This window comes from Apus apus, chromosome 5 (assembly GCF_020740795.1).
Source record: "Apus apus isolate bApuApu2 chromosome 5, bApuApu2.pri.cur, whole genome shotgun sequence".
Taxonomy (NCBI): domain Eukaryota; kingdom Metazoa; phylum Chordata; class Aves; order Apodiformes; family Apodidae; genus Apus; species Apus apus.
The window spans coordinates 47546008-47569861 of record NC_067286.1 but is presented as its reverse complement, the minus strand read 5'-3'; the positions used below and the strand labels follow the sequence as shown (position 1 = coordinate 47569861).

Below are 23854 nucleotides of genomic sequence, written 5' to 3'. Positions count from 1 at the left end.
CACATAATCTAGGGCACATTTAAAAGTTGAAGTACCTGTCGGTTCCTCAGGCATTTATCAGGGTCCTCCTCTGTGAGAAAAACTAAAGCAGAGTATAGTCTTATGGACATACTACAAATACCTTCATCTCACGAAGTATCTTTAATAGATGATCTGTTTATTTGGTGCTTCATTGTAGAAACATGATTATATTTCTTCCATTTGTTTCTCAATTCTGCCCCAGAGAGATGCATTCAATAGATCTTTAAACTGCTTCAGTTCTCTGTCTTTCTGATGACCCATAGATTATGCATGACTGTGTGATTTTTGTCTGCTGAAGACAATAGACTGCTTAACTAGTAGGGGATAACAAAAGTTAATACCCTAAAATACATCTTCTTACAAAGCACTACAAGCTATTTTGGTATCACTATCCTACAGGATCTTCACAGTGCTTTAAGCATCAAGTTTTGAGTACCTAGATTTGTTAGAGCCATATGTTCGTCTCAGCAGGCCTGACTCATCTTTTCTTCCCTAGGAAGAAAACCAACATGTTACTGACTTTACTGGATGAGGATTTTGGATTTCGACACCTTAAACTTGTGCCACTAAGATTCTTAAGATTCAGTGATATGATGCTAAAAGGTGCTTGAATTATTTCTCTCTTACTTTATACAGTAATGTAATAGTACAGGCATGATTTGAAAACAGCAAATACAAACTGACATCTTGTCCAGGGCTTTTATCCTTTCAAATTTCAGCTTTTCATTTTAAAGAAACAAAAGGCAGTCACTAGCTACTATGTGTGAAAAGCCACAATGATGAAATAATTATAAAATAAATGGTACTGCAGGAACTCCCAGCTGAAGTGAAGGAAGCAGTTCACACACCTCAAAGACATTCCTCTAGGTGAAATCAGATCCATAACTGATTACTTAAATGTTAAGACTGCTGCTACTTTTGGACTGCACAAGAAGGGATCATGCAGAGAAACCTTTGGTAGCAGCAATCATGACATCTACAGAAACGATACCAGAGCCATCTCTTCATGATGCTACAGCCACCATACTAATTTGTTTTCATGAGAAGCAGAGTTTATTACCGGGTTATAATGATAAACTGACACGGAACCTTGCAACCTGAATTTCTCATTGCTACCAGACATTATGTGTTTATTCAGTTTTCTAAAAATAGGCATCTGCTGCCATTTAAGGAACTGCAAGGCAGTTGTGTGCATAGGCCTGGTACATATGATAACAGACCTAAGGGTGGCCACTGCTCTCTGCAGCAACAGCTTAAGGCCAATCAGGATATCCTAGGACCTCTCAGTTGGTACTATACAGCAACAGAATTACACTGTTTGAGTGTGACTTGGAGAATAAACCACATAAATGTAGGGAGGTATCTGAAATGCAGAGGTTTTCTAAGAACTTGCTGTTGTTAGGGGAAATATAGTCCAATGTTGTTTGTGGAACCTGGAGTACTTTCAGTAGATGTTTTAGAGCAGAATCCCTCTAGGTTGCACTGACCAACTTGATTGTATTTGTATTGACTCTAATGGGATGCATTCCAAGTTACAGCAAAGAAAAGAAATGAGACAAAGGTTGAAGGTAGTAAGGTGGTGGAATAGGTTGCCTAGGGAGGTTGTGGAAGCCCCTTCTCTGGAGGTGTTCAAGGCCAGGTTGGATGAGGCTTTGTGCATCCTGATCTAGTGTGAGGTGTCCCTGCTCATAACAGGGAAGCTGGAACCTGATAATCTTGAAGGCCTCTTCCAACCTTAACCATTCTATGATTCTATGATTCTATATATGTTATAATATTACCTAGAAAGGTTGGACCAGATGATCCTGGAGGTCCCTTCCAGCCTGGAATTCTATGATTTTAAGATTCCTGCTTGTATTTTGAACTTTGACTCAATTGATTTTGTGTAACTTGCCACTAGGAGGATTTAGGGCAGGTATACACCACTTCTCCTGGTGGATTAATTCTCAGTTTGTGCATACTTACAAGACGTTACACTGTCATGGTTAGTGAAACTCTGCTGAAAGCTATAAAATACTACTTTAAGCAGTGATTATGTTTTTTTCACCAGATCTGAGTTCAGGAAAATGAATTTATGTCTACTTGCTATATGCTGTGCAGGCATAATTTTGCTTAGAAGGAGCTTAATTGTGGACAAAACAGATTAAAGGGTCACAGCTGTCTCTTTCTAAAGTCTGATCTATGGAATCATTTAGCTGCAAGCCAGTGATGCAGTATGGGAACACTATGAAGTACTGTGAGATTTTAGAAGCCATGCCATATCAGCAGATGCCATCCTTGTGTAGTTTTACCATAGTTCAAATTACAACTGTATTTCTACAGTATTACCTGAATAGAAACTGAGCATGATATAAGAAAATCATGTGTAATTCTGTTATTGTACTAGACTCCTTATAATCTAAGATACCCTAAATTATACACTGTATAGCAAACTCCAAACCCGCTTGGAGCAGCCAGAATCAGCCTGGCATTGACCTGGAGCTCCGTGTCCCAGGCCAGCCTTCCAGTGACACTATTCATCTGTTTTGTTTGTTATATACTGCAGCATATAGTGCTGCAGTTATATGAGCAGCATATAATGGGTCTGAAGTCTCTTTAACCTCTTCAATTCTGCTTACCTGAGCTCTCTTTGACTCACAGTCACTTTCTAGTAATTGTTTTACATGCAGACTGGACAGGTAAATCATTCTGACAGTGGTAGCTTTAATGGTGCAACTTACACACCAAAAATATAAAATAAAAATGTGTATATTATTAAGAATTTAGAATAAGAGAAAATAAGAATGGCTATGCTGGACAAATGCATTTCAAACAGCAACTTTCTCTTCCTTGTCAAAGATCTTTTCTGCAGAGAGTAGTTTTGTAATAGCTATCTTATATGTATTCTTTGTCCTATTCTAGAATAGGTTTTCAAAGTATTGAAAAGCCTTAGCTCACTTTATCTAAGACTGTTACTGTGTGTACTTGAGGCTGATAAATAGACTGTATGCTCAGGATATGCAATAGTATAGCTCCAGTGAACTAAAAAATAGCCCAACTGATGTGCTTCTTACAAGATTTCTGATCATACCACGTGATGAAAGATCCACTTTTATTGCTGTTGTGCAGAAAATTTAAGAAATTATCACTCAATTGAAATGGTGGATCATTAATGACATTTGCTTGCATTCAAAGTGTTTTTCTGTAGATTCCAAACATTAGCCAGATTGTGGAAGTTGCCACTAGACTGATGCAGAAATTCTTCTTGGTTTTACAGAGGAGCATGTCTATGAGCTCTTTAAATATGTTCAGTAATGTGGGGATACATCTGTAAGGATGCCCCAAAAAATCCTTAAAGGAGAGCAATTAGTCCTAGGACTATCTTTATTCTGGGGTTAGAGGTTATATTGCATGTGTTTTTCTGGCCTTACTTAAATGAGAAAGATCTGTAAATTGGCTATTAACCTAAGAGAGTCCTCAGGAGATATTATACTGCCCTGTCTGAGTGCATGTATTGGCATCTCCCAGTTCCAGTCTATAGGTGATCAGGAGATTCCTTCACTCCACTGTTAGGCTGTATCCATGGCAGACAGCCAGCATCAATCACATTTCCAATATAGATTAGATAGCTTCCTGCTAGGAAAGCCAGCATGAATCTTTGCTTTGTTGTTTGTCTTCTCCACTTGCTTGTCTTATCACTAGGTTTCTGCAAATAAGAATGTTCTTCCCTTTGTACACAGGCTTTCTTATGCTAAGTTGCAAGACTTAGGCATCCTTCACTGTTTGGTCTGGCCATAAGACCATTCTTTTGTGAATCTTTGAGATAGGATATTTGGAACAACCCAGTCTAGCTGGGATTGACAGTGGTTTAACAATTTCATCCTCCAGTTGCCTCCGGATCTTTGGATGGATCTTGTTAGGTCCCATGGACTTTTGCACTTTCAGGTTCCTTAGATGGTCTTGAATCTACTCCTACCAGGGGTGGTTCTTCATTCTCTCAGTTCCTGCCTTTGCCTTCTCTGACTTGGACGCTGTGGCTTGAGCACTTGCCAGGGTGCTTTCCTAATCTGATTCCTGACTGGGCAATTTCTCTGTATTCCTCCTAGGCTATGTGTCCTTACTTCCACCCTCTGTAGGCTTCATTTTTTTTGTCTGAGTTTCTCCAGGAACTACTTGCTCATCCATATAGGCCTCCTGGCCTTTTTGCCTGACTTCTTCTTGGTTGGGACACATTGCTCCTGAGCTTGGAAGAATTGGTCCCTGAGTATTAACCAGGTTTCTTGGGCTCCTTTTACCCCCTCGCATCCATGCTCTTTCCTTTAAGCTACTGCCTTCAGCCTGGCAGGGGAGGATACAGGGTCCCCTTGATCTTGTTGGTTTATTTTTTTCTGGTCGTTGTTCCTGTTTCTGTGTCTGGGAGGACAGGGTGTGGCTCCACCAGTCTCTTTCTCAACCTTCCTGATACTCTAACTTTTCTGCTTCCTCTCATAGCTCTGCCACCAGGCTGAGCGGACTGTCCAGATGGTCACACGTCACACAGCTGTCCCCAGTACTGCCATCTCTTACTATGGAAAGGCTGTGGCACTCCCTGCAGCCTGAGACCTGGATGGCTGCATGATTTTGTGGGAGCTCTTATCTGGGTTGGCAAATCAATTCTGGTGAGAGCAGAGGACAGAGCTTTCTGCTGGGTGGATAAGCTAAGCTCCTCCTAAGAGAGTAATGATCATCAATGGAACTCACCTCTTGAGCTGGCAGAGTTTCATTGCCCTTTCTGGAGCACCCTTCCATGAGGCCTTCTGCATAAACTGCTGCCCTGGCCCTTGTCCCATGTGCTCCTCAGGTGGCTTTTTATAGGTGTGGGGGTGGCCATGGCTGCTCTGGCAAAGCTCAGGTCTTGTCAGCAGTTCCCGAGAGAGCTGCCGGCTCCTAGCAGGCCTCTGCTGCCCTGGCTTTTCTCTGCTACAGGAAAACCACCTTTGTGCTGAGATCTGCTGCTCTGCTGTGGGTCAGGCAGGCAATGGAGCAGCTCCTCTTGGTGACTGACTGCTGGGTTCTGTTTACACATATTACCAAATAATTACCTAATTGTCTAATTTACACATATAACACCTAATAAGGAAAAACAACAGTATGTTCATCTCTTCTGATAGGAACTCTTTTTCACAAAGTTGTCTGTATACCTCAAGATCTTGAGCCAAAAGCACTTGCTTCGTATTTGTCTCCTGTCAGAGCAGGGACCTGCATGAACTATAACTCCCAATTTTAGCAAGAGCAAGAAACACTGATGTAATGCTAGGGAAACATGTTTTAGCAGTCATCCATTGGTTTTAGTCTTATTTCAGAAAGGGAAAGGTGAGAATTTTTCTTGGATTTCTCTGTATTCCATTTATCTATAAATAGCTTCATAAACCTGATGGTGGCACTGCTGCCAGTGAGTGCTGGAACAAACACAGTCACCAGTCTTGAAGCGGAAGGGCTCCTTATTTGGGACTTGCCCCTGTCAATCACTTCCAGTCTCCCTATTCTTCTTTCTGCTCTTCACTGTAATGTTCTTCTACTCTATTTTCTGTTTTCCAGTACTTGTAGTCCATTGATGACTCCTGTTTCGTGTGAGCATGTGCTTGGCTCATTGCTTGGGGCTCAAGTGTCAGAGGCAATGGGCAGGGTGGCTGAATGCTGAGCAGAGGAACGGAGCAGAGAGTTGCGGTTATGCTGCCAGCGCGGTTGGAGAGAAGTGAGGGACAAGAGCAGATGGATGGATTTGGAGGAGGGCAGGGTGGAAGAGAGGTCAGGAGAGAGAGAAAGCAAAGCAAGGGAAACAAAATTCGAACTGCCCTCCAGCAGTGTAGAATCTCACTCCAGCACAAGACAAATCTCCCTCAAGTATTCGTCTGGACTTGGCAGCTCTGTAAGTAGTGCTACGAATGGTGTCAGTAGCAGTGCATCTTCATGTTAATGCCAATAAGCCTTAGCTAGGAACTCCCTGAGGACTGCTGTCCTGAAGCTAAACCAGAAAGAAAAAACCAGAGATGCTTTCAGCTGTTCCTGGGTTTCACGTCCTGCCTTAGCACATCCATTCTTTTGACCAGTCAGCTGTCATGTATGCCTTAGAAAAGTACAGTGCCTGGGAGAGGGAGGTGGGAGGGGAAAGAGTCCCAGCATCCCATGACCATGACTTTTGCAGAGAGTTTTTTTAATGTCAGTGGATAAGTTCTGGCTGATACCAGCCTGCCTTGGGCTTCCTCTCATGTCCCTGCCATTTGCACAGCCTCAGTAGGCAGGAGCTCTAAAGCTGGATTTGCAAGAGAGTAACCCTTGGGCAGCCCATTTTAAGTTTGTGGGCAGGCTCTGACTGTGGTTCTGATGGCAAAGAGGCTAGGTCAGAATCTGGAAGTTCTTGTAAATAATCAGCAAGAGCAGCTTACATATAGGTATCAAATTTTTTCCTTTATAACCAATAAAAGAAAGGAGTCTGATTTATGGCTGCCTATAAATCTTGTGACAGACAGACCAGCATTTGGTCGTGTATAGTGGTAAAGAGCATGTACCCTAAAAGAACTTGAAGATTTGCTAATACATTGATGATGAATCATTGTGCTTGCTTGTTGCATGTATGACAAAGACCTTCTTTTAATCAGCTTTCACTCTTGAATTAAATTAATTTGCTAACATCCCTGTGGCAGTGTCTTCATTAGACAAACTGTGAACACACACAGTGTTGTTTTTCCTGAGTGTCACAGGAGTTTATCTATTATTTGTGAAATGCTTTGAGATATATAGATAATAATGAACGATTATTACAGACTTGGCACAACTGATGCAAAGAGGAATGTTGAGATGTATTTCACTATCTTAAACAGAAGGGGAGGGAAAGGATTTCAAGAGCATTTTCTTGCTTGCTGTGAGTCAGGACTAGAATATCAAGATTAATGTTTTTGATTTTTATTTTTTTAATATTCTTAACATTTCACCAGTTTGTTTACAGATCCTTAATGATGAATACAAGCCTACAACATGAAGGCCATTTTTCTTTGTTAGCCTTCACAGATAGCTTTTCTTCTTAGGTCCATAGTGGTATGCAGGGCACAGTTTGAAAACACTGACCTAAATGATTTCTGGCAGATGATTTTATGCTCTGTTCTTAGACACTTCCAGTGTAGGAGATTTCAATATCCCGATGGCTGTTCCCATGCTTAGCTGCCCTTGTAGCTAGACTTTTTCGTAATATATAATCCCCTACTTCCTTGGTACAGATGAATCAGTTATTTCTTGCCCTGCTCTTAAGGGATCTAGGAAGAATTTACCACTGTTTCAGTTCGTCAGTGTCTTATTTTCCTTTGTGAGACTACAGTTCACATTTTCACACTTAGTCTAAACTGCATTTTCATTTATATTAAGATAATACTTTGGAAAGTTGCAATGACAATCAAAATGTTGAAAACATAACTGCAGTCACAATAATTTTGTGTCATGGACAAATGGCATTTGAATATGTGGTGGAGTTTGATTTACTGTGGCTCAAACCAAGATAAGGGATCAATCACAACTGATCAAAGAGACTGATAAAATCTTTAAACACAGATCCAGTCTTTGCCCCCTATAGTTTGCTAACTCATTCTCTACTCCTATATTCCTGTATTCTTAACATTCAGTTACAATGAAGCATGTCAGTATTTAGTCACCATTTATTATTTTGGTAGGAAGTGAAGTGGAGAAAGATGCTCAATAGGGCAGCCTTTTCTGTTCCATTCAGAGTTTGCTTCCCTTTTCTATTAGCCTGAGGAAAGAAAAACCTATCTCCCTCTTCACTGGTTGCTAACTATATGCCCTCAAATGCAAGGTTGTGTGGAAGACAAAAATGGACATAAAGACATTAGACACAAATAAATAAAGTGCAGATGTCCAAACTAGGAATGGCTGGTTTTGGATAGGTCTTAAAATACAGAAGTCTGGGAGTGGGAGAGTGAATTGCTATTCCAGCCTTGTCATTGGTTGTGTGATCTTGTTTAAGCAATTCCTTTTTGTCTACGCTATGCCGACACAGTTGCATTCAGTGAGAGTTTAATGCTGCTGTCTGAGCTAGGCCAGACCAAGGAAACTGTGAGGTTGAACCCATCTGGTACAGCAGTGTTTTGAACCAAGTAAGTCCTGCTAAGTGTCTAAGCCTATAAACAGAAGCGCAGCACTATGATAACAAAGCTACCCAGCTTTCTTTGGCTTGAACCTGGTTTCTGTGCAAATCTTAATGAAATTTGGATCCGCAGCCTCACAAAAATTATTTGAAAACAAGAAAAGTGACATGAAGCAGCTCAGGGAATCTGTAATCACATAGACTTTTAAATCTTTTATACACTTATTAATCACAACTAGCTTAATAAGTAATCCAATCAGTCAAGTTTACTCAACACCCAATTTCTAGACATCTAACATCTGCAAGCAGATTGTGATTTTTCTTATATTTTTAAAAATTGTCAGACAATTATCACATTGTATTGCTCCTTTTTCTTCATTGGTTAAGAGTGTATGTGCTTCCTGCCAGCAGGAAATATTTAATGAATCTGACGTTTAGCTTTATGTGAAAATGTATGCTGCTAACATCCATTTTCTTAAATGTGTATGGAAAATGAAAGAAGCAAAATGCTTCTGTGTGGGAAGGAAAAATGAAAATGAAATTGATTAAAAAGAGAAAAAATTAAGTTCACTCAACAAGATGAATGTTTTTGTTCTGTATTGACTCAGCTCCAGTAGAGAGTGACAAAAAGGCATTATTGTTGAAAGGCTGCTTGCTCTCTCTATAGCTAACTCATGTTTGTCACTGTAGTGTGTCTTGATCTATACACTGATATTCTTAAGGCATAACTGTAATGGACTGATGACTTTTTTTACCAGAATCCATATGCACTCTTTGACTGGTGAAACTCAGAGGAAAAACAATGCTGGACAATACAGTTTGATTTGTGTCCTCACCTTTATTCCCCCTGTGCAAACTGTTTGTGGCAGGTTGACCTTGGCTGGCTGCCAGATGCCCAGCCAGCTGCTCTCCCACTCTGAACAGGGGGAGAAAATAAGATGGAAAAGTTTGTGGATCAATATAAGGACAGGGAGATCACTTAGTAATTACCAACACGGGCAAACAGGCTCAACTTGGGGAAAATTAATTTAATTTTAATTGTTGCCAATTAAAATAGATTTGGATGGTAAGAAACAAAGACTGAGGTTAAATACCTTACCCATCCTTTATTTTGTTCCTAGGCCAAACTTCACTCCTGCATTCCTCACTCTTCTTCCTCCTCCCCACCCCACATGGTCCAGGGGCATGAGGGGTTTTGGTGAGTTCGTAATAGTTCCTCTATGCTGCACTTTCCTCCTCACACTTTTCCCTTGCTCCAGCATGCATCCTTCTTATGGGCTGCAGTTCTTTATGATAAACCTACACCACTATGATCTCTCCATGGGCAGCAATCCTTCAGGAAATACCTGCTTGCTCTTGTCTGGGGTCCTCCACAAGCTGCAGTGTGGATATCTGCTCTGGTGTGCTCCTCTGTGTGGGCTGCAGGAAAATACCTGCTCTACCATGGTCTCTTCCAAAACTTGCACAGGCTGCATGAGAGTGTCTCCAACAGCTCCTGGAACACTTCTTTCTCCTTCACTGACCTTGATGTCTTCAGGATTGTTTCTCACACTTTTTTTTTCCTCATTCTTCACTGTCTACACAACATTTTCCCCTTTCTTAAATATGCTTTCTCAGAGGTGCTGCCAGTCTCACTGATGGTCTCAGCCATGTCCTGCAGGTGGGTCTGTTGAAGTGAGCAGGAACTGGCTGTGTCTGGCATGAGGCAGCCCCTGGCCTTCTCCCACAGAGACCACCACTGTAGCCACCCTGCTAGCCATACCTTACCACCTAAGCCAAATACATTGTCAGGGAGACCAGATAGCCAGAGACTTGGTTTCAATTTGACACTTGCTGCACAACTAAGTGGAAGCAGTGATACTCTCATAGTATGGAAGAAGAAATTGGAGATGATTCTCACGAGATTTGTCCTTTGGAAGAAACTGCTATCAAACAGTAGTTACAGCATCCTTCGGTAAAAAGTAAGATTCATTCTGATGACTTAACTGCATAGCTAAGGTTCTTGTCTTCCACTAAAGCAGCTCTCAATGAACAGAGAAGAGGTTTAAGCTCTCCTTAGTTCTTCTGATCCCCAGCGCACCAGTGTCATCACTCTGTGAAGACTCTTGTAGTTGGGAAGCTCTTTCAACTGAGAGAGAGACCTTAACTCAGACTACACAGGTTTATTTATTTCTATCATGTGCAAATTTAGCTTGTTTAAGATTTTTTTTTTTTTTGCCTAAACTATTGTTTTCCAATGAAGAAGAACAAAAACTATTTTATAAAACAGTAGTGTTTTTCTTTTATTTTCTTTCTCATAAAAACTGCTGTCCAAACCAATTAAGCAGTTGGGATATTCAAAGAGCTATTAATTAGTATGTTTATGAGACTTTCTGAGAATGATAATTTCAAGCACTAGCTGGGAATATATGACAAATAATACAAACATTGCAGAGGCCTTTTTATATGATATTTTTCCTAAAGCTGCTGGCAGGGGTGGCAAAGCAATGGTTAGACATAATTCCCTCTGGTTCATATTTTAATTTCTCTCCCCACCAACAGAAAGAACTCCATATATGAACTTTCTGTTTCACTAGCATTATCCTATAATAGGAAGCAAACAGTGACTTTATTACTTAGGCAGTTTTGTAACCTAGCATACTCCTTTCTTCCCTCCCCATGCTGGGAAAGGATCAACTGGGAGCAATCAGCACTACTTTCTTACTAATAGCACATTCTGTGTTTTTGATTTAATATATGTTGCCCTTTCTGCCTTTTCGTGTCTCTCTTTCCATACTTCATTGAATGTCTCACCACTGATGACTGCATTTGCAGCAGACTGCTGAGATCTTGCTGAAGTCAGCAGTGCTAATACTGCATTAGAGAATCCACTTCAGGAAAACACTATTAGGTTTAACCAGTGGGGTGCTGCTGCGGTGAACAGCTATATGCTCAGAGGCACTCTGTGCATTTTGCAAACAGACAATATGTTAAGCTTTGCTTTCATGAACAGTAAATGTGATAGTAATGCTTCTCACTTCAATGGCAGTTTGCAGCAAAATGCTGTACAAACAGTAGGTTGAAATTCCTCTTGTGTGACAGGCTCCTAGTGATTTTGCTGCTCAAATTGTGTGATTGAACACCTTGGGGATATATGCAGAGGGACCAGGGCCAAACCGGTGTAAAACATGTCAGAGCTGAGAACAGTTTTCCTGATCCATGGGTGTATGGATCCTGTGGTCCCCAGACAGCAGTGCTTATTATTATGCCTCAATCCAGAACAACAGCCATAGGGGTACTAGTGTTCTGCTCCATATGTAATTGTAGCCTGCAGGCAGGATTTTGTCTCCCATTTCTTGATCACAGCTGAAATGTCACCTGTTAATTAGCCCACATCATGCAAAGATGCTGCACAAACATAAAGGCAGACACAAGCATTGTCTACTGGGATTTTTGCTGTAAAAGCCAGACTTTCTAAAGCAGCATCAGATTTTTGAGTGCCCAGAGTGTAAAAATCCAAAATAACCTTGTGTTGGTTAAATGAATACTCTCTGCTCTACAAAATCTGTTAAAAAAAATCACAATAGACAGATAAGAAGAATGGGGGTGAAGGGAGTGGTTGAAATAGCAAGCAAAGCAGGTGGTGGAAATTATTAGCCATGTCCTCATACTGCAAAATTTTAATGGCTTAATGATTTTTTGGTTACACATGGACAGAAACTTCCACATTTCATTACTTCCTTAATGCATGTAGCAACCACCTGCTTCCTGTTGGACATACAAATTCCCTCCATCCATGAATGTGCATTCATTTTCTGTTTGTGACATATTAATGAGAAGCTAATATACCTAATATACACCAATTCCCTCAGCTTTTCCTCCAACATACCTTGTATCCTTGCTCTGACTTCCAGGCACAGCCCTGCTATCTTAATCCAAGCAGCCAGTAGATGAAATCACTTTGGGGAGCCTGGAAAGGCTGAGATGGGAAGCAAATGCTTCATACCTGAGCTAGAGCCTTGCAGTGCAAGATCATATATTATCCACTGGTGGGCTGCTCATTTTTCTGCTTTTCCACAGTCTTAAATCAGGAAGCCTTTTGATGTTAACTTCAGTGTGAGGCCATTTCAGGAGAGGGATGGGAGTGAAACCAAGCAGCTAAAATACTCTTGTCTAGTGAAAATGAAATAAATGAGGCTCCTGCAAGGATCCTTGAACAACTCTGGCCATCCCCCAGTCCCTTATGATCCATTTTAGATAAAATAGACCCATCTACTTTTAGTGGCCAGTTCAGGACAGCTGTAGTGGACAGACATTTCTGAGCCTTGGTGCTCCAGGTCTCTATTTTGCAACTTCATACACTTGACAAAATATTGTATTTCAAAATAATTTCAGGAAAGAATGCTGGCTTATTAAGTAGTACTACAGGAAGGTTTTACAAGTGCTGATAACCAAATGCAGGATCTTGTGAAAACTGTAGGAAGGACGATTTGCTCATGAATTTTCTCAGTGGAACTGGGCTGCAGGATAAGTTTTCTTTATAATTCAAACTAAACTTCTAGTTTAAAGTCAAAGATAAGAAAGACTCCATCAGAAATTTTTAGTGCTTGACTGTGTAAATATTTGAAGAAAGCATAATTTCCTTTCTTGAAAAAGACCTCCCACCATATTATGAGGATTTTGGGGAAACATGCTGGTACTTACTTTCAAATGCACATCAAAGAACCTTTTTACTTGAGCTGAAAGTATGTTGCTGTCTTCCTTTCATAGACCCACAAAAATGGGAGATGAAATGTCCAGTTGAATTTTTTATCAACTTATGTTTTAAATTTAAAACCAGCTGCTGGGTTCATGAATGCATAAGTATATATGTTCTCAATCTAATTCTATCCTGAATTTTTTGAAAGCCACACTTGCATCAAATGTGTCAAGAATACTCTATTATACACTCATTAAAATGTACATATCTTCCTGTGTGCTCATGTAGCATAGGAACACTGAAGAACATAAACAAACTGAATAAGATGCTTTATTAAACCTGACTTACATTTTTTCACAGATAAAAATAATGACAGCAATACCAGAGAAGAGGGTATGCTAATTAAAAAAAAAATAAAATTAAAAAAAAAATTGATTTAAACCAGTTAGGAAACTTTCCTCTGAAATCAAATTTCTTCAGTATCTTCTATGTTCTTGGCATATTGGGTAAGATGGTTGCCAGGATATAGGTCAGTGTGGCTAAGCCATGCTTTATGTTTTCATAGTCAAAAGCCAGTTGAACTTCCTCTCAGCATTTTGGCTCTTGTTTGAACCTGTTCTTCTGAGTTGGCTGTACTTTGAGCCTCTCTGTCTGGAGGCTTTCCCTTTAAATTAGAACTGTTTTCAGCTCACCCTGCTTCTGTAAACCAAATCCAACTATACCTAAGTATTTCTGGCAGAAATTACTCTAACCTGTTCTTAAAAATATCAGTCTCCTAAAGCAAGGCATAACTTGCAGCAGTAAAGGACAAGGTTTAACCTGAAGTGATGTCTTATGGTGCATTGTTTCAATAGCTCCAATGTTTTACATTAGAGCATTTTGCTTTAGAATAGAATATTTCAGTTGAATGAAACCTGCAACGGTCATCTAGTCCAACTGCCAACTGCTGAAGTTGGGCTAAGCTTTGCTCCTGTCTTCTTGACAGTCAGTGAGAGTTTTCCTTCTTTAATTCTCATCAATATTAGCAGAAATCTCAGGTATTTAAGGTCCTCAGAAATCAATGGGAGGCCTGTCTGTACTGTTGGTCAGTACATCAAGTGCAGGTAGTGCAGGGAGATGAACAACTGTACAGCTGCTTGTCCAAGCAAAGCGGAACTCACTTTGTTTCCCCACTGACATGACATGCTCGTAATGGGGTAAGGCCTGTGTCAAAACACTGATGTGTTCCTTTGTGAATACCTGTCCTTTTGAGGTTATCTGTCTTGTAATTTAGTGCATACATGTGAATGGAGATTCATTATTGCTTTCAGTGGAGCAGATTAGATCTTCTTCTATATGATTAAACAAACAGATTCTGTTCTGGGAAAAGCCTGCTCTAACAACAGCTTGTTTTGAAAACACATGAGTAAATAAAGCAGGGTTTGTTCTGCATTTTTTGCAAACGTATCATCTTCTCTTTTCCTCTGTGTTTGTCCTGAACTATAGTCTAAACTATCTCTAAAAATAAAATAATTTATGTAGTCCTTCAGGTTCTTAAACTGTTTGTATACTTGTGCATATTGTTGAATTGCCACAGTAGCAGATTTTTGGTAAAACTTCTGGAAGTTTATAAAGCTTTTATGTTCATATATTTGTTAAAAAATTGCACAGTCATGGATTCTTACAGGACACTTGTGTTAGAAAAGTAAGTGCTATTTTATTTTTTCCTAGTTGGTGAAACCATGGTTTCACTTTCTGAGAGCACAGGTTCATGGAGGCAGAGTTCCAGTTAGAAATGGGGACCTCTGACTTCTTCCTATGTCCTCAATTCACTAATCCCACTCTCTTGCATCAATGAGTGAGTATCTCCTAGATGGAGTGTCTACATTGGTTCTATAATACCTAACTGCTGCTTAAAATCTACCCTGGAACATCTCTGGGGTATTGATTGCAGTTGTGCCTTCTGCATCAGCTTTGTAAGAAGACCATCAGTTGCTCAACTAGCTGCTTTAGTAGAGTCTTCATGGGTTTAATTTCTATCATATAAAATACTTTAGGATGAGCTTTTCTACATACACTTAGGGGAGCTATTCCTAATAGCAGAAAATTAAAGACTTCAACACAGCTCTTAGGAAAAATAGTTATATTTTATTTTAGAGATAAGGAAGTCAAGGACAGCAATTCATTGAGCTGTTCAAGTGACACAAAAATTACAAAAAAAAATTTACATTCCGTACCCTGAAATTCCCATCCTGTTCTTAAATCAGTACAACACATTTTCCTTTGAAGACAGAATCAGACAGGCCATGATTTTATTGTAAAGCTGTTATTAACACTTTGTCAGAAATATGATTTGAATAAGAAACAGTATTTATACTAGCAGAGAGGAAAGAAAGCTTCACAAAAGCTGTTTTAACTCTACTAGCTCTTGACTTTCTTCCTCTTGACTTATTTGTTGGATAACAAAGTCAGGCATCCTTCTCCACTACTAGGCTCATCCAGCCCAGCTGGATTTTGCTAGTCATGGTAAGGTGAATAACTGTTTCAAGAAAATCGTGGCATGTCAATTCTCTCATATGAATTCTGATCTCTTCTTAACATGTGAGCCTTGGATCCTGAGACTATTTTGCTGAGTAATCTCAAGTTTGCAAAATCAGCCCTCAGTCTTGCAGATACTGGGATGATTTACAATATGCACAGTAGTTATGGACTCTAACTAAAGTAAATTGATTGAATTCCATGTAATCCGTGGAAGTTATGTTACATGATTTACGTCAGCTGTTCCCCTTCTGGCAATACTCAAATTTATTTAGTTCAGTAAGGAGACATGACCTGGTTTTAAGATATTTGCCATTAGAAGAATGGAGGTTGTAACTGCTTCACACAGCTTCTCTATTTTATGTTGTTTTTTTTTCTGAATACTTTTCTGATATTTCCTGCTGAAACTCACTGTATCTATTAGAATAATTCTTTCCTTTCAGGAGACTTGGAGAATTAAATATTTTTTCTCTTTTACAAAAAATGTGACTTCTGTCTAATACTTTCACACTTCTCCCTATTGTCACTTCAAGTTTTTAAAAGTTATGTGAAATGTATGTGGAGGTGAGAGAAAGTATCCTTTTAAGTTTGATGTAACTTTATCCTGGCCAAATAGTGTGGAGAGTCATAATGACCTTTTGATGGTCAAACTGAGCAGATGTGCCACAGGATGTTGGTTAACAGATATTCACAAAGGGGATCAACCGTGGGGGCTTTTCCTCTGATCCTGGATCTTTTCTAAGCTATTTAGTATCTGGAGCCTCTAAGTCACATATGAAAAGAAATACTAACTATAACCGTAAAGCAACTTTAAATTTCTGTACTTTATCAGTTAGCAAGTAAGATGAATGCTCTAAACTCAGTGCAAGGCTTCAGAGATATATCACTTTGAGGAAAACGTGACTAGTAAACAGCTGCATTCTTAAATTATTTAGTTTCTTAAGGTGTTTTCTATTGAGAAGGAGTTGTAGCCCACTTCAAACTCAAGGTGTAATTACATTGTATGTTCAGTTTGCATCGAATCAGTTTATGGTGCAGCTCTCATCAGATGTTTTACATTGTTCTGCTTTAATTTCTGAGCAAAACAGCAAATACACTTTGGTAATAAGTTCAGATAAGACAGCTAAATTGACTGTATTTTAACTGTAATCTGATTTAGGTCTGATATGAAATAAATCAATCCAGTTTCAGAGAAGCTACTGGCCATAGTTTGGTTTAAAATGATTCTAGCATCTTTTTTCAAAGCTTGTATGATACCACTATACCAGTGGATGCTGAGGAACCCAGCCTCAACCTGCCATTGCTAAGCCTGGCAACAGAGAGTAGGGAAGTGTGATGCTGAGACACCTGAATTATTTGGAGGCAAGCCAGCTTTGATTCGAATGCCTTGGTACCTTCACACATTGGTTGGGCTAATAAGTCTGGCTGGAAGTCAGGGCTTATTAGCTCTGATGTACTGCTAGAGCCACGTAGCCTACGCAGTGTCTCAGTCCTCAGCAGGGAGGTCCATCCTTCTGCTTGGTATGTGAGTGACTTTGACTTCAGATCTCTAGTATGCTTTGGCTGAAGAATGATTAATGCTAAAATTTGTGAAGCTTCCAGGCTTCAAGAACATTTTCAGAAGTTCAGGTTTTGTGAATTCATGTAAATAAGAAGAATCTGCTTTTATTTGTGAGCCATGCAGCATTGTGGTTTGGAAAGCATTTTCGGTTTTTTGTCAATACCAGACCAGGCAGTGATCACTGATTATTAAGAGTTTGATTTCCTAACAGCATTAATACTATTAGTATTATGATTTAAGGGCATACGTCACTGCCAGAGTCCCTCACTAGCTTCTGTAAATCATATCCCGACTAGTCAACATTTTCATGTTCTTGGAGAAATGGTTTCCTGCGTTCTTCTGAAATTTTTGTGTGTGCAGCTGGCCTATACAGTTCTTGAGGTAATGGATGAAGCAAACCCTCAAGGTGGCTTGTGTACGTATGGACAAAACACATATGGAGCCTTCCAGATGAAAATAATTGCATCTATGTGAATAACATGGTTTATATGATAGTCTTAAAAATGATACTTAGGAAAGTTGTATATGAAGACCAATGTCATAACCATAGGCTTGATTTTGAATAAGATTTTTTTACTTTGTGTTTCAGTGGCTGTTCCCTCACCAGTGCCAGCTTGTGAACCTGAGCCCAAAACTAACGGGCATTACCCAGCTCCACGACTCTCTGTTTCCTCCCGAGCCACTGTTGTTGCTACCATGGAAACCCCTTCTCAAGGCCTGCATACAGTCATGAAGTGGAAAACAGTGGTGACGGTCTTTGTCGTGGTGGTAGTTTACCTGGTGACAGGAGGACTTGTCTTCCGTGCTCTGGAGCAGCCCTTCGAAAGCAGGCAGAAGAACACAATCGCGCTGGAGAAGGCTGACTTTCTTCGGGAGCATGTCTGTGTGACCCAGCTGGAGCTGGAGACCCTGATTCAGGTAGAACATGTGGAAAAGACAGTACTTCTTGGAAGTTAGGATGAACAGCTTGGTAGTTTGTTGATTAGTTGAGTCAGTGGCTAACAAAATTGTTCACAAAGCCCTAGCAATGGACCGTGTGAAAAGTGGGCTCTTTCCCTGTCATTTTAAAGTCCAGGAAGGAGAAACTATCGTCTCCACAACATTGTGAATAGAGGTTAAACGTATTCTCTAGGAGAATGAAAAATGTGTGCAAAGGAAGTCAGAACTTAAAACCTGGAAGAAATTTTTGAGAGAGGTGGCAGATTTGCAAGACATTTGCTCGTCATCTCTGTAAGTTCTTAATTCTTCCTTCAGAATTAAACACAGCAACCAGGAGAGCAAATGGAAAATTATAGGTGGGGATTTTGAAATAAATATTCAGCCAAGAATACTGGACTTACTGGTATATTAATTTACAGGTTTGCTATGGCAAATTATAGGTAAATAAATGGTGAAGAATTATGGCAAATTATAGGTGAATAAATGATGAAGAATTATACAATTAAAAATAGAAAACAATGGGCATGTAAGAATTACAGATTTTTTAGTCTGATCTAGTATGCAAATCTTTAGAATCAATTTTGAGGTAACTAAATATCAAGTATGTAGGGATAAGTGTAAAATGGCATCACATGGAAAGAAAGGTCTATCAAGGATAAAGTTATCTTTCATTGATTAAAACTCTAGGCAAAGAAAGTATTGTGGATCTTACAAGACTTCAGTAGAGTATCTTCTGGAATCCCATGTAGAAGCCTATAATTTAGCCTGCAGAAAACGGAGATGAGATAAGAAATGTGAGATACCTAAGGAATATGTTCCAAAATTGAACTTCAACCTCATATTTCAGATCTGAATTTTTGTCTGAGCCTTCCAAGAGCACAACGTGTTTCCCTCTGGGGTGTCACACCAGAGCTCCATTGTGCTTTCAGGCTGTTTGAAACAACACAGAGCTATCCCCTGGATTCTTGTGTGCTTCCACCCAACTGTGTTATAAAACCATTTCTGTAAGTGAATAAAATTTCTAAGTTCAATATTTCTTTTAAGAAGCTGTTCTTTATCTCATAGCTGTGATGGAAAAATCACTTTCTTACTTTTCAGCCTAAACTTGTTCAGCTTCCTTTAAGTTTGTCTTCTACAGACAAGTTCCCATTGTGTAATTAATTCCTGTTCCTTGCCCACACATGTAGACAGCAATGCACTTCTGCCTCTCCTAAGCAAAACAATATTTTTTTTGAGTGTGTTTCTTTGCAGATAGATGTGGGCTCTCCCTGTTTGTGCTCTGTGTTCACAGAAGACAGGTCAGTTCTGAGTCAGAAGCTGTGTACCTGTACCTTTGGGCACCCTGGTACTGTAGCTAAGAAGCCAAACTTGCTTCAGCAGGAAGCGGTATTTTGCTGATATGACTATACAGCTTTTGGATCAGGGCTGGCTTGGATCACATCCTTCATCTGTCTTGAAAAGACAGGTGAACATGTTTGGTTGGCAGGGTGAATTCTGTTCAGAGGTATTAGTTCAGATGTGTTTCTTGTGGCAGCGTTGCAGAGGTCTGTATTTCCCCCAGTTTCCCCAGTGCTGACTGATTAAAGGATTTTAGAAAAATACTAAAAGCAAAAAGTTTGTATTCCCTTGATGGAAATGTCACTATTAAAAGATAGTCAAAATGCTTTCTTTTCTAGCAGAAAGTAGAGCACACAACAGGTGCAACAGGCAAAACACCTCAGCTGGGTAGTAGACGCCTGTATATCAACTGCAAAACAAAGATTTCTAAATAGCCCCTATTCTCTAGCCTAAGCTATGTGTCACCTTTAATTATTTTGCACAGTATTTTTCTTTCACCTCAAACATGGTAACACTATAATAAAACGCAGGCATACTGTACCATTAGAAGGCAGATATTCTGAACAAATCTTATCATCTCCTTACATTTCAGTATGTCCTCAGACATGCTGGGTAACTGGAAATAATTTTGCAAAGGTAGATTAAATGGGTTTAGCAGCTTTGCATGGGAATGTCTTAAGGCCAAGTGATGTGAAATATTGAACAACTCCCTTTGTATTCTTCTGTGTGTCTGGGGGTGAAACTGGCTCCAGGGATGTAGTTGGGTATGCTGATACAGAAGACTCTGATTGTGACTGACTTGCACAGAGCAGTGAACCACTGCTTCAACATAATGTCAAGGGGTTAACGTCATGCTTTTGTGCCTTTGTGTTGATCTCGAAAGTGACATCTCCCTGGCCAGCACAAGGCATTTCTGCATTGCACCAAATGCTGCATCTGCCTTTACACTGTGATTTCAGACTGATGTGGCAGCAACCATGGGTCCCGACTGCTGTGCTGTGTGCAGTCAGCACCTGGCTACTGCTAAGCGAGATACTTGGAATTAATGTTCTTTGACTACCTGAAAGCCATTAGATGAAAACAGATCATTACTCTCCACAACAACTGTGTTGATTCACCTCTGTGCTTTGGAGAATATGAAAAAAATACAAAAAGAGAGCCTTGTATACTTTTTAATGTGGGTGTGGCTCTGGAACAATCTTTTAAGGAGGAGTGCAATGGTTTTTACAAGGCTAATGATAGAAAAATATTATCCCTTTGCCTAAATTTCAATCTTTCAAAGGATTCTCCTTTGGAAAACCTGTAAGATGTATGGCACTGTATGAGGAAGCTGCTAAAATTCAGTGTGGACAAGACATCCTTTCTAACTTGATCTCCAATCACCCATTGTAAATATTAGCACTGATAGCACAAACGTGAATTGCTGAGTCCTGACTGTGAAGCTCCTTCTTAGACTTCCAAAGTAATATAGTGATGAAAGCAGTACAAATCACAGAATCACAGAATCAAAGAATAGTTTGAGTTGGAAGGGTCCTTAAAGATCATCTAATTCCAAGCCCCCTGCATGGGCAGGGACACCTCCCACTAGATCAGGTTGCTCAGAGCCCCATCCAGCCTGGTCTAGAACACTTCCAGGGATGAGGCTTCCACAACTTCTCTGGGCAACCCGTTCCCTAGGAAGATTAAAGTATTTTAAATGTGTATTTATCTCTTGGGTTTTGCTTCAGGTCTGTCTAATACTAACACAATGGCAGTAATTTTTTTCTTAACAATAGCAAATATTTCATAGTACAGTTTACATTGTCTAAGTGGAAATGGAAGTCTTATCTGCACATTTTTAAAGCTCATTTCTGCTTCTTAAGACTTTCGTTACAGTGAAGGGAGTTCATAATTTAATGCCTTACGTGATCTACAATTTGGAACAAAGGTGAATAACAGAGTAAGAAAATGACAAAATTATATGCTCTATCTTGACACTTTTGAGTTTTTTTTCTGTAAGAGAGAAGTGAAATCTAGGATATGCTACTAGACAATGAAACTTCAGGTGCTTCAAGTACATTTATCTGTGTTGTACCCACCTGAACAAGTTGCAGCAGGCAGCACAACTCAAGTGACCAGACAAACAGTTGAAGAGAAAAACAGCATTAGTAGTTACACCTGCTAACATATTACAAAACTTTATTCTTATATGTCATGGCATAAGTTTATTAGTTTGAGTTAGAAGACCTTAAAGATAATCTAATTCCAACCGTCCTGTGTGGGCAGGGACACCTCCCCCTAGACTAGGTTGCTCAACCTGGCCTTGAACAATTCCAAGGAGGAATCCACATCCCTTCAGGGTTTAATTTAGGAGTGTGACTGATTACAATATTAAAAAAAAATAATCACCCACCTGTGAACTAAGTGAAGTTATCAATGACTGCTGCAACTCATTAGAGTTGGCCTGTAAGCTGAAAAGGAAGCAGAACTGGAAAGAAGCTAGTTAGGATTACTGGCTAATTGTTAGTAAGCATTCATATTTTGGACAGGCACTTTTGGTTAGTGTTCTGAACTACTTTTGCCGTGAAGATAAGTGAAAAAGGCAACATCCTGTAAAGATGTTTCAGTTTTCAGCTGCTTCACAGGTGATTTAGATTAGACATTAGGAATAATTTTTTTACTGTGAGGGTGGTGAAACACTGGCATGGGTTGCCCAGAGAGGTGGTGGAGGCCTCATCCCTGGAAACATTCAAGGTCAGGTTTGATGAGGCTCTGAGCAGCTTGATGTAGTTAAAGAGGTCCCTGCACGTTGCAGGTGTGGTTGAACTAGATGACCTTTAAAGGTTCCTCCCAACCCAACACATTCTGTGATTCCATGATTCACTAGTGTCATAAGCTAGCTTGTATTTTCAGGGTGTTTCCTTGCAAAAGGAAGAGAATTTGGGGGGTTTTCATGTGCTAGAAGAAAACTCTAGATGGAGGAAAAAAAAAAGTATTTTGAGTTGCTGAAGACAGGAGAAGACTCTTCGAACTGTGAAGAAAAACATTGGTAAACATCTGATTATTGAACCTTATCCATGTGCCTGTCTTCTATATGTCCCAACTTCCCTTCTGCCCCTGATCTTTATTTTACCTTATTTCCCCTAAAAGCATACAAAAAAAGAATTCAGATCTCTCGAGTCCTGTCTTAGTTGGTGTAGGCACCCTAGTTTGTAATTTCAGTTCAAAGATACTGCAATTGTACAGAAGATAGACTGAGCCTAGGATGCTGCTGTCCTGTAGCTATGTTACTTTCAGAACTTAGCTAAGATTTTGGCAGGGAGCTAAGCCCTTTGGACTTAGATCTCTGTATATGTCCCTTGTTGAATGCTGTAGGTCTGCTCTTAGACACAGCACATTCATGGCAATCAAGTCACTATAAGCGTAGGTAGATCACTACCTGGCTGGTTGTCATCAAGAAGACCTTTGTGGGATAGGCAGAAATATTTAAGGGATGGACTTTCAAAGCTTATTACTTTTTATGATATCTAAACAAAAAATACTGGCCTTCGTTTTTCAAAAATGCTGTTGTGGAAAAGTGAATAAATGAGAATTTATAATCAGGATCCCTTAATCACTGTATCAGAGGTAGTGAGGTAAGTAGAGATGTAGGGAGCAGAGAGAAAAGTTATTTAGGAATTAGTCTCCAAAAGCTGCTTGCTAATGAGAAGCATTCTAATAATCCTAACAGAGAAACATCAGAGCATGAAAGGCATTTTAAACAACTTTTTGTATGCTCGATAGGAATCTTCTTGGAAGAGAATGGAGAGAGAGATAATTAGTGGATGAGTATGATCTGTGGAGAGAAATTAATAGATTTAGAAAAGATGATAAGAATTTCCTTTTCTTATCAAATTCTTATCCTTTGTTACACATAGGATAGATTATTTGAGTACTGAAGCAGTGAAGAAGGATATGCTTGTCCTTGGAAAAGATTTGTCTTCATGCTTGGGATCTTACTGGAGAAATTAATGAAACATAAACAAGTGAACCTATACAAGCCTTTCTTCCTAAAGAAACCAGAAACAGTCTGTTTGGTTCCTGTCTCCTCATCAGCTACACTAGCTCCCAGCTATCTTGTTGCCTATGGACATAACTCTAGACTTTTTATAGATATATTTGTCTTAATTAGTGATCAAGGTACCTAAAACATTACTAAAGGCTGGCAGGTACTCACTCATGCACAAAGGAGGGTCAGATATATGAGTATCTGGGCACAGTGAGGATCACCTGCATCCCAAGGGACAGAGAGCTGGCAGCTGTGGACCCCACCACTATCAGCCAGGGAGCATGGCTGTGTAGGGGCAGCTGGGAGCATCCCCCAGTACAGACTATGAAGGACCTTCCTGGGGACAGGGTTGGGCTGAGGCTGCCCTGGGAGATCAGCCCATGTGTCAGGCCCCAGCTTGGAGGAGCATGTGGCTGGGCAGGGCAGGGCAGCGTGGAATAGGAGTCTGTCACTTGTATGGTGTTGCTGGGGCAGGGACTGAAATGGTGAAAGCCCAGTAGTTTCTATTTGGTATTAGGAGAAGATTGATGATTTTATCCATAGAGAAGAGATATTATTTCAATCTTATGTCATGGGCAGGAATTCTTGACACCTGGTGAGACAAGTTTGTGTTCACTGTACATTTCAAAGCATATCTGAAATGTCATAGATGGGAAACTGTTT

The 23854-nt window shown here is 39.9% G+C and overlaps 1 protein-coding gene across 1 annotated transcript in view; it reads left to right on the top strand.

Moving 5' to 3' along the window:
• The window catches only part of KCNK10 (potassium two pore domain channel subfamily K member 10), a 72972-nt gene that overhangs the window by 9422 nt on the left and 39696 nt on the right, over nucleotides 1–23854 (top strand). The window contains exon 3 of the mRNA XM_051622142.1: nucleotides 17477–17805. Within this exon, the coding sequence (XP_051478102.1) occupies nucleotides 17477–17805 (329 nt within the window). The remainder of the gene's footprint in view (nucleotides 1–17476; nucleotides 17806–23854) is intronic.